At 43.7% G+C, this 13,111-nt stretch overlaps 1 protein-coding gene across 8 annotated transcripts; it reads left to right on the forward strand.

Annotated features, from left to right (window-relative positions):
* Window positions 1–460: 460 nt before the first annotated feature.
* On the forward strand, window positions 461–10,660 carry CHTOP (chromatin target of PRMT1). 8 transcript variants are annotated; one of them, XM_020991741.2, is made up of 7 exons: window positions 461–729; window positions 1,767–1,848; window positions 3,942–4,095; window positions 4,733–4,816; window positions 6,675–6,861; window positions 7,604–7,741; window positions 9,423–10,660. In XM_020991741.2, the coding sequence occupies exons 2-7, from the start codon at window positions 1,784–1,786 to the stop codon at window positions 9,623–9,625; spliced, it is 831 nt and encodes a 276-aa protein (XP_020847400.1). In that variant the 5' UTR covers window positions 461–729; window positions 1,767–1,783; the 3' UTR covers window positions 9,626–10,660. The 8 variants fall into 8 exon arrangements, with proteins under 8 accessions (XP_020847400.1, XP_020847402.1, XP_020847404.1 ...); XM_020991737.2 differs by lacking the exon at window positions 461–729 and adding an exon at window positions 1,076–1,359; XM_020991738.2 differs by lacking the exon at window positions 461–729 and adding an exon at window positions 1,076–1,359 and having other exon boundaries at window positions 6,678–6,861.
* The last annotated feature ends 2,451 nt before the right edge of the window (window positions 10,661–13,111 follow it).

Consider the following 13,111-nt stretch of genomic DNA (forward strand, 5'->3'; position numbering starts at 1 on the left):
GTAACATCCCCTATTACAGCCTGGAAGTGTACAAGTTAAAGGACAAGTAACAATTGACAGAAAAGCTGGGATTCGCTGGGGTTCAGTGGCGGTAGGATAGGCAGGGAATGACGCAAAGTTTAGGATCCAGGTTTACTGCTGCCACCTGCTCTCACCCTGGGTCAGAGAGATTTAGGAATGCACTGGAAGCAAGTGCCTGCCAGAGCCCAGAATTTCAGGGTTTGATGGGCACACGTTCTCCAGCGTACATAAACGCCCACCGGGAATACGCTTTGTAAACTCTGGGTCTACAAAAGCACCAAATACTCACTCAATGAACCTCATCCCTGGGCACCGCATGTGTTATCAACTATACGGGGGGGAGGGGGGGACGGGGGACGGGGGGGGGGAGAAGCCCACAAAAGCCCCGCCCCTCGCGACAAGCGCCGGCCTCACGTCAACGCGCCGGCGCCATTTTGGCCAGCGCCATTCGACTGAGCGTGGCGGCCATTTTGTTCGGGTCGCCAAGCGTGAGTTGGTTGCGGCAGCGGGCGGCAGGGCAGACTGAAGGAAGAACGGACTCCAGGACCCAACAGCTAACCGGTCACGCAAGCAAGTAACTACCCTCCGTCTCAGCCCAGCACCTCCGCCCGCCCCAGACCAGCCCAGCGCGGCCGGTCTCCGGCCCCACATCTGCAACCGCAGTGGCAGCGGCGGCCCCCGGCGGAGCGCTGGCGTCCGTGTCCTTTGGTGCGTGTGCGCGTGCGCGGCCTAGTCTGGGGCCAGAGGTGGGGGATGGGTGAAAAAAAGCATTTGGTGGGGGGGAACGTGAAGAGGAAGGGGTAAGGTGGGGAGAAGAGAGGGAACGATTAAAGGGGGGGAGGGGAGCGACCGCGGATGGGGGGGCGCCTATCACGTGACTGGGATGCGCTGCGGGGGCAGGGCGGCGAGGCGGGCTCGTGAGGGAGGAGAACGACAGGGGGCGAGCGAGCGAGGGAGGAGGAGAGCGTTTGAGGGGGACCCTGGGCCCGGAGAGGCAGAGGCTGGGGAGGAGGGAGGAGCAGCCGAGGAATGACGGGGGTTGGGGCGAGGGGACCAAGAGAAAGGGACGGCGGGGGCAGGGATCGGAGGAGAGACTGAGGTAGAAAAAAGGGAGATAAAAGGTTTAGGCCGGAAACTTTGAGAGAAAAGTAGGGGCGGGATGGATGCTTTAGTACACAGTGGTGGATTCCCAAATGTTAGTTGAATTTGAATAGGTGGTTGGTTTGGGGTACCAGGACTCCATGGGCACGAAAGGAGATCAGAGCGATTCTGAACAAGACCAGGATGGAAGCTTTAGGGTGCCGTTATGTAAAGGGCACGCTGGGAAACCGCTTAGAGGCAAGGCATTTTCCCAACTATCATACTCCCTCTCTCAGAAAAGTCTATTTAGTACCCATCTTGGTCATAATCGGTATCCAGCTTGTCTTCAGACCAGCCAAAAGCCAGATGTTGAGGCATTTGCTTAGTGGCGTCACCACTACTGGATTCTCCTGGGGGGGGGAGGGTTGAGGCGGCAGCTAGGCAGCACTTAGTAATTTTATATTGGGAGGGCCACTTTGTATTCTGTGGCTTTGCTGGGAGCTCCTGGTTTGTATCACGTACTCTCCTCCTTTAAAATGACCACTGATTTTTAGTTAGCAAGATCTTAATACCTCTCCTAACTGCTGTTTGTGCCTGTCCCTTATAAGGATGAAAGATAGTGTCATCTTTATTGTTTTGCTTAATCTGCCTGTTATCCTTTACAGATTCCCGGGATTTGAAGATGGCTGCACAGTCAGCTCCGAAAGTTGTGCTAAAAAGCACCACCAAGATGTCTCTTAATGAGCGGTGAGGCAGCCAACAGAAACTTCAGCTCCTACATAAGAAAACTTTACTTAAATTGGCCCCGGGGTCCAATATACTAAAACCATCTTGGTTTCTGCCCAGTTTTTAAGTTAAAGCTAACTTAAATATCAACAGAAGGCTAAAGACCTCTGTTCTTAAGTTGCTGCATACTGTGGTACGCAAAACGAATTGGGCAATGTTTCAAAACCCATTATCAGTAGCTGTTTACATTAAAGTATATGAACCGTTAATCTGGTGGGATGTGTTTTAACTTAAAACACTTCACACCCTCCCTTTTCTTCATGTTTTTTACATTGATATAGGGGATGCTGCAGCACGGTAGCATGTTACCCTGGCTGTAGGAGGCTTGCTGCCCAGTCCGAGGCCGACAGGATTGTGGTCCGGCCTGTAAGAGGCAGGTAGCAGGCCAAAACTCAGCCCAAAGGCCCTTGAATGCTATTCTTGGGCCTTGTAAGAGGCACCCTCTTTGCTTCATCTCTGCATCTTTCAGTACTGCTTTAGGCTTTGTTTTAACTTCCTTTTCTGTTAAATGTTCCTCTCTGTTCCATTGAGCTTTCATAGATGAGACTCATTGGAGAGTCATCACATTCTTAATCTAAGTTGTTTCGCTAATGCATGACATTTTCAGGAAGACTCACTTGGGGTAATTAGAAGGCATGTCATTTAAGTGTAGGAAAGTAAAAGTGTTAAAATGTAACACCATAAAGATTTCTGTGTTAAATTTTTTAATGTGGTTCCTTTAATTAAATGGAAGGTAAATAACAGTGTAAAATATAGCAAACTAGTAGGGAATTTTTTTAAACTGTTATTAAGTTTAATATTCACAGTGAGAGGCAAGCATTATGTAGTAGATAGAGAACAGACTTTGGGATGGAAAAGATCCAAATTCAGGTCTTACTTCTGACATTCTGACTATAACCCTGGACAAGTAATTTAATTTCAGTGCCCCAGGGCAACTCTCTTATGACTTGTAAGGCAGAAGTAAACCTGCTTTGTTAGAGGGCATCTCCTTACTGATAGCTGTCTATATAGATGGAATCATTAAGTCCAGGCCAGAAGAAAAAAATGTTCAACATGAAGGCCCATCTGGGTGTGGGTAGATAGATAGAAAGACCATCTGGGAGTCAGGAAAGCCTGAGTTCAAGTTGCTACTGACTGTGTGACCTTAGGTCAATTAACCTCCCAGGATTCTCAACAATTCTGTGAGAAGGGGGTCCTGCCTTTAAAAGTCAGACCTCATTCGAATCCCGCCTCAGCAGCTTAGTAATTGTGGGACCTTAAGCAAGTCACTAATTATCCTATCTGGGCCCCAGTTCCTCCTCTGTAAAATGAGGCAGTTGAAATAGATTGGCCTCTGAGATCTCCAGGATCCTGAGTTTCACAGTAAATGCCATTCTATATTGGTAAAGGGTCTTTACCCACTGGGTTTCATATACTGATGAAATCACAGGTGCAGGAGCTCTCCCCTAAAAACATTTTCACCATATGCCCTAGATTCTGTTTTAGTTCATGGCATGTGGTGAGATTAGAAAATCTTATGACTGTTCTTTACATGTAACTAGATTGACAGAGACAATGGGAGAACTTGATACACTCCTCTGTTGATATGGAGGCATCATTTCCATGGACTTTGGAGGGTGCCGTAATGGTTCTCCATTCACCTGTAAGGTGCACCTCAGACCAGTTCCCTCTAAAATTACTTGTCTGATTTACCCCACCCCAGGGTATTTGTTTTGTCCTATTCTGATTCTTTGTAACATCTTCTGTTTCCTGTCATCACCATATCTGCTTGTTGCGTGTTTTTCATTCCTTCCACTTTTCTAAAAGCAGTAACCTAAGCCCTTGTTATCACTTTTGAATGAATGTACTGCACTTACCTGCATTTCTAAGTTTCTGATTCTTGCACGTTTGTGGAAACAGAGGAGTCCTTGACCCACATCAGCCTTGATCTAAGCGTACCACTTTACATAAAGTTCGTGGGATCTGGAGCTCCTGGTCTAGAGAGCCATGAAAATGCCAATAAATGTTTTGTAATAAAGCTTTTATTTAAACACCCATTTTGTTCGACCTTGAAGCTTTACTAATATGCTGAAGAACAAACAGCCGATGCCAGTGAATATTCGGGCTACGATGCAGCAGCAACAGCAGCTAGCCAGTGCCAGAAACAGAAGACTGGCCCAGCAGATGGAGAATAGACCCTCTGTCCAGGCAGCATTGAAACTTAAGCAGGTGAGAGAGTAGGTCATAATCCTCCAGAGGCAGCTGGTGATGCCTGTCAAGCAGCCCTACTGATGGCTATGCAGGATATGGTGGATTATTACAAGGTGGCTCAGGGTAAGAGCTGAGGATTTTCTGGAAGGAAAAAGGAGTTTGGAGCATTTTATTTTGGTTGATGAGCACAAATAAGTAACCTGCTGCCTTTCTCTTTGGGGAGTTGCAGTTTAGTGTGGCCTGGATCATGTTATAGGTACTAGTGTGTCTGTACCTTTTCTAGGACTTCCTCAAGAAACCTAGTAATTAATTTCTTGGCATCTCATACTTCCCCTTTATTCTCTCATTGTTAAGGAGGTAATTGTTAAAGAATCTAAAAGCTAGGAAAATAAGCTTTTTCTCTCTCCCCCCCATCTAGAAATTCTGGATAGCCTTAATTTATTTGTATTGACGATGCTAAGTAACTTGGGGGAAAAAGTGGCTTTAGAACTAGTGAAGGAAGCCACTCCCCAAAATATCTGTTATATCTAGAAGAAAACAAGAAGTCTGAGTATATGATTAGAGAAGATTATGGTTTTCAACCCAAATTTCCAATAAGGCACAATCCATATTTCCACCTAGGTCTGAAGTAAACCCTGCTCTTTATTATTCATAGACTGTGTATGCAAGTCCGGAGAGTGGCTGTGGAAGGATATGTCCAAGCTGTGGCTGGCAGTCTGGAGGCCGGTGCCATGCAACTGTAAGGACTTTAAATGGGAGCACTGCATGGCTGTGCTTAGATTTAGTTAAATATAACACACTCTGAACCACTGGGCTCACTGGCCAAAAATAAACAAAAGCTTTCAGCTTCAGCTACCATAGAGTGGCTAAAATATTTTATTATTAAAAAAAATATATGGTAGGTACCCCCAGCTTCTTCAAAGAGTTCAAAATGAGGATAAGTTCCTGTAGATAAGAATCTCTAGGTCTTTTCTGAAGAATGGTTACGAGTAAAGTCTGTGTGGAAAATTTGCCTCCAGAAACTTAAACAGTGTTAATTGATGCATTGTCACTATAAATGTTTAGGGATCAGTAGTGATAGCAGGAAAAAACTAGGGCTTTTGCTGTGAGAAAAACATCCCTGATCCCTGTGTGATGGTTAATGTGACTTGTGGAATGGAATCCTGACCTCGCGCCTGTGATGTGTCTTTTTAAAGAAAAGGAACAGTATAGACAGACCTTTACAGTCATGGCTCATCTTATAGTAGGGTATACAGTGCATCAAAGCCTACTTCATTGGTTAGAAATAGAATTTACATTCACATTTGATCTTGTCACACTGGGAAATTTGTGTAACAGTCAGCCTGTTAAAATACAGACTGAGAGGTTCATCACCAGCATATTTTCTAATGACTAGGAAGGAAAAGGTGACTACTGTTGATGGTAACTTAAAGCAAGGGTTTGTGCATGTTGGTATTAGTGATTTTACAGAATGAGAAGACGTTTACCAGGCCTCTGGTTTTCCTGAAGGCTACACCTGATCTCATTTGTGAGGGGACATTTTTCTCTCTTGAGAAGTGCTACCTTTTGCATTCCAGTGGGTTCACCTTGGAAGGAAGGCTCTGTGGAATCTTCACACCTAGTATAGACTAAGTCAGTAATTGTATTGACTTAAAGATGGAAATATTTAAGGTTAGTTGTTTGTTTTGTACTAAAAATGATTAGTAACAATGGTACCTATTGGGGAAAATAGATGTGGAGTCATGAATTTATGAAATTTAAGGTTCAAGAGCTTATAACTTCATGTTTATTCGTCAAATCTTAAGGTAAAGGAAGAGACATCTGCAGATGTAACCCTGAGAGTGAATGGAAGGACCACATTTCAAGCAAGAAAATCAGATGAGGTGTTAACTATCCACAACTCAGATAAATTTGTCTTTTAAATTTTGACAAAAGATAAATGAAGATTATAATTCTCAGATCAGAATTCCCAGTTGTGGAAGGTAGAATTGTTGGTTTAGGTTTACGTCGTGTTTTGTCGGTATGATTAGTCATGTCAGCAAGGTGCAGTGGAAAATGTTGGATTTGAACCCAGGTGACCTGCATTCAAAATCTAGCTCTCTACTTAACTGTGAGACCTGAAGCCATTCAGCTCTTAGGGTCTTTAAGTTTCTTTATCTGTGAAATGCAGGAATTGGACCAGGTGACCTCTAAAGTCCCAGTTCTGAATCTGTGATCTTATGATTTACGTGAGGATTCCTTTACAGCAATCATAATCAAAAGTGGAAAAACAACCAGCAAAATCCAGGATTTGAAGATAGAACTTAAAAGTCTGAAGAGATTTTGGGGTGTGGTGACAGAATTCAAAGCATATTCAGGTAGTTTGTAGTGCTTTCCAAAATCAGGACCAAACCCGAGCTTCTTACAGTGTTGTAGGCAAAACTCAGCTTCTTTCTCCTCCTGAGGCAAGTACTAGCCTTTTCTGGATGGCTGTCCTTAGGGTACTCACTGCAGGGCTCTCTCTTGCAAGGCATCTCACTTGCTTCTCTGTGCACTATGAATCTCCATCCCTGCTGGACTGTTTCCTGATCTTAACCTCTTCAAAACTTTCCTTTCAGAAGAGCTTAAAACAACGTCTAGGTAAAAGTAACATCCAGGCACGGTTAGGCCGCCCCACTGGCCCCCTGGCCAGGGGAGCAGTTGGAGGACGGGGTTTGCCCATGGGCCAGAGAGGCTTGCCACGAGGAGGACTTCGTGGAGGACGTGCTACAAGAGTCCTGCTAAGAGGAGGGATGTCTCTTCGAGGTCAGTCGTTAAAATCCATTATGCCATGCCTCTCTTCCTCTTTCCTTCATGTTACTTAAAGTCATATAACTTTTAAGTCCGGCTGCAAAGCTTATGTTTTAAGATCACTTGTTTTTAATCATATGCAATGTTCTTTAGTAGATCCATATCTTTTCTGATATACAGATTGTGGTGAAAGGCTTTGATTTGCATAAGATATCGATCTTCCCTGTGCCATTTGAATGTAACTTGCCACCCTCCTCATTCACTAAAAAATAGTTCATGTTTGCTTAAACCTATGAGGTATATAAAGTTCTGTTGGGCCAGAGCTCATAAGATAGGCCAGCTTCTTCTATGTGTATTGTGTGTTGTACTCTGGTATACGTGTTTAGAGAACTTTTAAAATCAATATTGATGAACATAGTACTGTTTTACACTTAATCAGGTGCTTGCAGATACTTTGTATATGAATTGTCCCTAACAAGATTGTAAGCTCCTTGAAGGTAAAGATAGTTAACCATTTTATTTTAATTCACCAGAATCTTAGGGGCACGTAGGAGGAGCTCAATATATACTTGTTGAAATTACCACATGAAGAGCAAATTTCTAGTTAAGCACTCACACTCCCAGTGTAGACTTGCCCTGGCCAACCTGGAAAGTGTCCAAATTACTCCCATTTAAACCTCACCACCTTTCCCTGGTTGGGATTTAAACTATATATCTTGAATTTACCTGCATGTGCATTGTGTCTCCCCTCTCCAAGGTCAAAACCTGCTCCGAGGTGGACGAGGCGTAGCTCCCCGAATGGGATTAAGAAGAGGTGGTGTCCGAGGTCGTGGAGGCCCTGGGAGAGGGGGCCTAGGGCGAGGAGCAATGGGCCGTGGAGGAATCGGTGGTAGAGGTTAGTCAGCTGCCATCTTCAGAGAGTTTCTCCCCAAAAAACTTAGGCACACATCTTCTTGCACAGCTTTGTCATCAGCAGGGTTTAGAAAGAGGAGGGGGAAACTTGTAAACAAATTCATAAAATGGAACCTGTGCCATTATGTAGAGGTTTCTTTGAGGATTTTTCCAAAGGTTGATTAGGCATGTAAAACAGTTTTTAAATATAAATTCCATCAGCCTGAATTGCTAGTAGTTTCTTTTCAGGTTCTCATTATAGTTGACCCAAATAAGAAGTATTAAATTCAACCAATATTTATTGAGCTCCTACTATGTGCAGGATTGAGCAGGTGGTGATGATGAGCAACATCAAGAACCTTTGGGCCACTGGGCAGCAATATCTGGAACTTAAACTTAGTTCTGAAATCACCAAATATCAAGATAGAACTGGAACCTGTGGGGAACCCTGATACTAAAGTCCTTTATTGGCCAGAGTATTCACATGTGATGGTTTGGCATGTGCAGGAATGAAGTTAGTATTTTACTGCTGATTCCTAGCTTTTGATCAGATTTTGAAATTATTTGTTCTACCCTACCTATGCAACCTTTAGTGTTTGCCTGATGACCTTTTGACCCAGAGAAAGTGCCAGAACTGGTAAGAGCTTTAAACTTTCCAGGCCAAGGAAGAAAATTCCCAATGTATGAACTACTGTTGGCATAACTTAGGCCCATGGTACCTTAAGGTCACTGTTTAGGTCTTCTATAATTTAAGACCCAAGGCTTTTAGAGAATGAAATTTAATGCCTTGGGTTGTCTGTATTTTCATTGTGTACCTTCTGGTTTGTTGAGTAAATGCTAACTAAATTTGGGTTGCAGGATGAAATTGCATGTTGCCAAACCATTTTAGAACTGATTCCCAAGATTCCCAGGGGTTAAGACTGAAGTGGTGGCTATTTTGAGTGAATTGGAACTTTCTTAGTGAACACTAAATAAATGATTAATCGCTTATTAGCATAAGTATGACTAGTGCCTACAGTGTGGGATGTATTGACAGCTGGGATTACTTATTGGTTCCTTTCTGATCTCCCCACACAGTTCCTGTGTCAAACTACACACAGGACAGTAGAGAAATGGCTTCTGAGAACACCAAGCCTCATGGAGGTATTCTATAATATATATTGCCAAACTGAAGAATGGTCTGGTTTGAATGTGCAAAAAGAAAAATGGAAGTGCAATTCAGATTGTTTATTCAGAGGTAGTAGTGATGAATTTGCAAAGCATCTCAAGGCTATTTCATGTCTTTTCAGATCCATTCATTTAATATCGTTCCACTAGATCATGAGATGTCAACAGGTTTCTAGTTTTAATTAAAGTACCAATCATGGAAAAGAGGAGTAGGGCAATGAAAATGTAAAATTCAGTTTAAAAAAATTCTTCAACCATAAGGTAATGGATAGAATCATGCTGAAGAAAGTGTTATGACAACTTTATCCAGTACATCTTTTCCTTATTGTTTCAAAAGATTGACTACATACTCTTCCTAAATTGCTTACTGCCTAGAGTGTTCATTTTGATCAGAATAATTTTTTAAAAAATTTATGTTCCTTCATTTTTATCTGTTAAGAGTCCCCTTATCGGCATGTAGTAAGCAGCCTGAAAGCCTCAGCTTAAACATATTAACTCTTTTCCTTTCCCTGGGTCAGGTCGAGGCATGGTAGGCCGAGGACGAGGGGGCTTTGGCGGTCGAGGTAGAGGTCGGGGACGAGGTAGAGGTTCTGCCCGACCTGCACTGACCAAGGAGCAGCTTGACAACCAATTGGATGCATATATGTCGAAAACAAAAGGACACCTGGATGCTGAGCTTGACGCATACATGGCTCAGACAGACCCTGAGACCAATGATTGAGGCCAGCCTTCCTGTCAGAGACTATTCTTCAAGTTCATAATGTCTGTACAAACCCTGAGCTAACAAATGAGAAGACCTGACAGATGCTGGAAAGATCTTATCATACTAGGTTGTGGACTTTATTCAACCACCAGTTCATACATTTTGTGTGTTCCTTTACTTTTTGATACTGTGTTGGATGAAATGTTTGTCGTTTTGTTTTTTAATTGGTTTTATATTTTTTTTTCTGTACTCCTCTCTGAACTTGAATGTGACTGCCTGGTGACTGGAATGCCTTCTCCCTCACTTCACTCACATATGCACTGACATGCTGATGCTGTCCCCATTCAGCCTTCAGGCTTTGAACTAAGGTCCTAAAGAATAATATAGCACAAACCTCACATTTGAAGCTCCTCCGTAGTACAGAGGTTTTGAAGAGAGGGCTATGAAAGAATTGGTGATCGTTCTGTTCTTTAAAAAGAAAAAACTTTAAGAAATCTGGGGACAGAAGACACATTTGGACACACTGCAGTAAATGGGGGGGGGAAGCTGGTTTGTTACCTTGGGGGCCAGGTAACAATCTTGTTCAAATTACCAGTGGTAATCAAGTTTTTACCATGCAAGACCATACCTCACATAGATCAAGGTGTTATCTGTAGTAATAAGCCACCTTACTTGATACATAAGCTTTCCCACTGCACTTTGTATCATGAACAAAATGGGTAATATTGGTCAAGCTGTTTACCTGCAACAAAGAAGAGAGGCTGTTTGGCAGATTCTTAAGAGGGGAGAGGAGTGAGAGAATTATGGCAGGGTAACTGCCAGGTGGGTTCTGAGAACGCCTTAGAAGTGCTATTATCTTTATTTGTTAAAAACCAAACAGTTTTCAGTCTAGAACATCTTTGGATTTTACCACCCACATTGGCTTTGCTTATCTCTTCTTTCTTTCCCTTGAAGTTTTAAAGTTCAATCATACCTTTGTCAGCTGTTCCAGTTTCAATAGAATCTTGTATTTCTGGTTCATTGTAACAAAGAAGAAACCATTCTCAAATCCAACCAGGCCTTTGACCTTTTCTTTCTGGGTTCATTTGAAACTTCACAGTCATTCCAGCTAAGTGTTCTACCAGTATGCTTTTCTTCCTGGGTAGATGATAGACCTTGAAATGAAAAGGTAGTGACCCTAATAGTTTTCTCCATGTTGACTATCTCTTGCTTTTACTCTGTTTTTCCACCAGGGGGAGCAATTTCTCCCCAAAATCACTTGTAGCCATGGTTTGAAGCCTTGAGTAAAGGTACTCCAAAGGGGGGGGTGTTTATCATCTAGTTTTTGGAGATGGCGTAGATCAGCTGTTTGATGTAACTAATGTTGCACAATTTTGTGAAATTAGGAAGACCACCTTGCTATTCCTATCTCTGTAGTTAACCCTTCATTTTCTTTACCCTCTACTGTTTTAAGAGGATGATAAAGGTTCCAGTTAGGGCAGATTATACCAGCACCTAGAGCCCCCTGGGGTCTTTTGGCACTTTTTCAGTGACTGGCTCTAGGCCCTGAAAGCTTTTCCCATTGCCAGTGGTTTAATGCACTGGGGCTAGAATTCACCTAGATTAGATTCTGTTTATACTATAAACAAAAGCAAGGTCAGGCTGGGTGGGTCTTTCCCTAGATCATGGAGCACAAACCCCAAAGATTAATCTCATCTATCAGCCTTGTCCTTCATAGACTGACAATGACCTATAGGGACTGGGCTTGAATGAGGAAATAGGAAAAACTTCAATCCTAGTTTAATAGTTGGTTGTTAATATAATAGAAAAAGAATTACTTCTCTCCCACGGTTTGGGGACCAGCAGTTTTTGCATCCCAGGATCTAGATTCTCCAGGGTGGGGAGTGCCCTGGACTGGAAGGCAGCAGCCACTGGAGGTGTGAGTGGGAGCAAAAGTGAGGTGAGAGTCATGTACCCTAGAGGGTGGGGCAGGGATTACTGTGTTTGGAGAGGAGCTGAGGGGTGAAAAACTGGAAAATGAAAACCAATGAAGTTGTAAAGGGGCACTAGGGATAAAGTAAGATTTGGGCCAAAGTGGGTGATAAATCCCCTTCCCTGGTACGGTATGTGACTATGCCGCTGCCTACCTCCTATGTCCCAGCCCAGATGAGGCATTAGGGATTCCTGCCTTGTATTATGTATGACCTGCACTGCCATTGGCAATCTGGGGAAAGCGAAGGTTTTTGCCAGGTGAGTTGTTAAGAGCCTGTTGAGGAAACTTCAGGAGCAGTGGAGTGAACTGGACAGACCACTCACTGAAGTCACGTCCTGTGGAGCCCAGGTCAGTCTATGCATCACTATCCGATGTACACAGGACAGTAGGCTGCTGGTACTGAGAGAATGGTGTTCAGGCAGTCATGACTAGTTTCCCTGGGATGCTAACATCTAGGTGTGCAGATAATTTACTCCATCCCCAATAGCCTCTCCCCTATATCTCCAAACCTGAAGCATCTCCAGGTTCCTGAAGTCATCACTCTTAACATATCCTCCAAAAACCTAAGATCTGAATGAACTTTCACATCCCTGGTCCCCAGGGCTGATAAGTGAGCAGCCCTAAGAATAAAGTGAAGCACCCAGGTTAAGGAAAGGTAGCTAAGATAGCCTGGAGAAGGTGTAGGGAGCCTCACTTGAGCCAGTGATTCAGCAGCTGTTGAGTCGAGCCCTAAGCTGGAGTCTTGATGTCAGCGACTGGTATTGGAGACGGAGAAGGACCTGCCAAATGCTCACATCCCCAAACCTTCCCAGCCTCCTGCCTTCCTTTGGTGAGAGGAGTAAGCACATATTAAGCACTGACCTCCCTCAAGTGGAGCTGAAGTCTGGAATCCAGTTACTTCTCTCATATTGGAAGACAGAGATTGTGAAGTGAGGGTGGGTGGAGGAGTTGTAATGGACAGTATTGCACCGAGTAACTGACCATCACCAAAGGAGGGGTGGCATTTAGAAGCAGGGGGACTGGTGAGTATCATCTTTTCCATCCTTGGAAAGGGAAAGCCCATGGTTCTTGGGCCTTATTGTTGAGGAGGAAGAGAAGTTGGTAGCCAAGTTATCTGGGTCTTATGGGAATGACATAGTCCTGGTCTACCTTAAGGGTTCTCTTGTCTCTCCAGCCCACTCCCCAAGATTTTTGATATCTCCTCTCTTGCTTTGTCAGTACTATACTCCTTCCAACACTGGTTTTGTGACCCTGCTCCTAATTTTCCTTACATTGTTCATTCTCAATGTCCTGGTTCTGCCTGTTTCCACACACTTTTTGACTGGGGCTGATACCCATTGCACAGCCCCCTCCTCTAATCATAGCCCTATTCCTATCCTGATAACATGTTGTCTATATAGTCCCTCAAGTGGCTGGCTAGAAGGGCCTACTCCAAGTCCTGTATACACTGCTATGATGCTGGCCAGACTCAGCAGAAGGAGTTAAGGCCAGTTTGGTTCCACCAATTTGCCTTTCACCTCAAACATGATAGC

The sequence above is a fragment of the Phascolarctos cinereus genome, unplaced genomic scaffold (assembly GCF_003287225.1).
Source record: "Phascolarctos cinereus isolate Bilbo 61053 unplaced genomic scaffold, phaCin_HiC Scaffold_5;HRSCAF=322, whole genome shotgun sequence".
NCBI lineage: Eukaryota > Metazoa > Chordata > Mammalia > Diprotodontia > Phascolarctidae > Phascolarctos > Phascolarctos cinereus.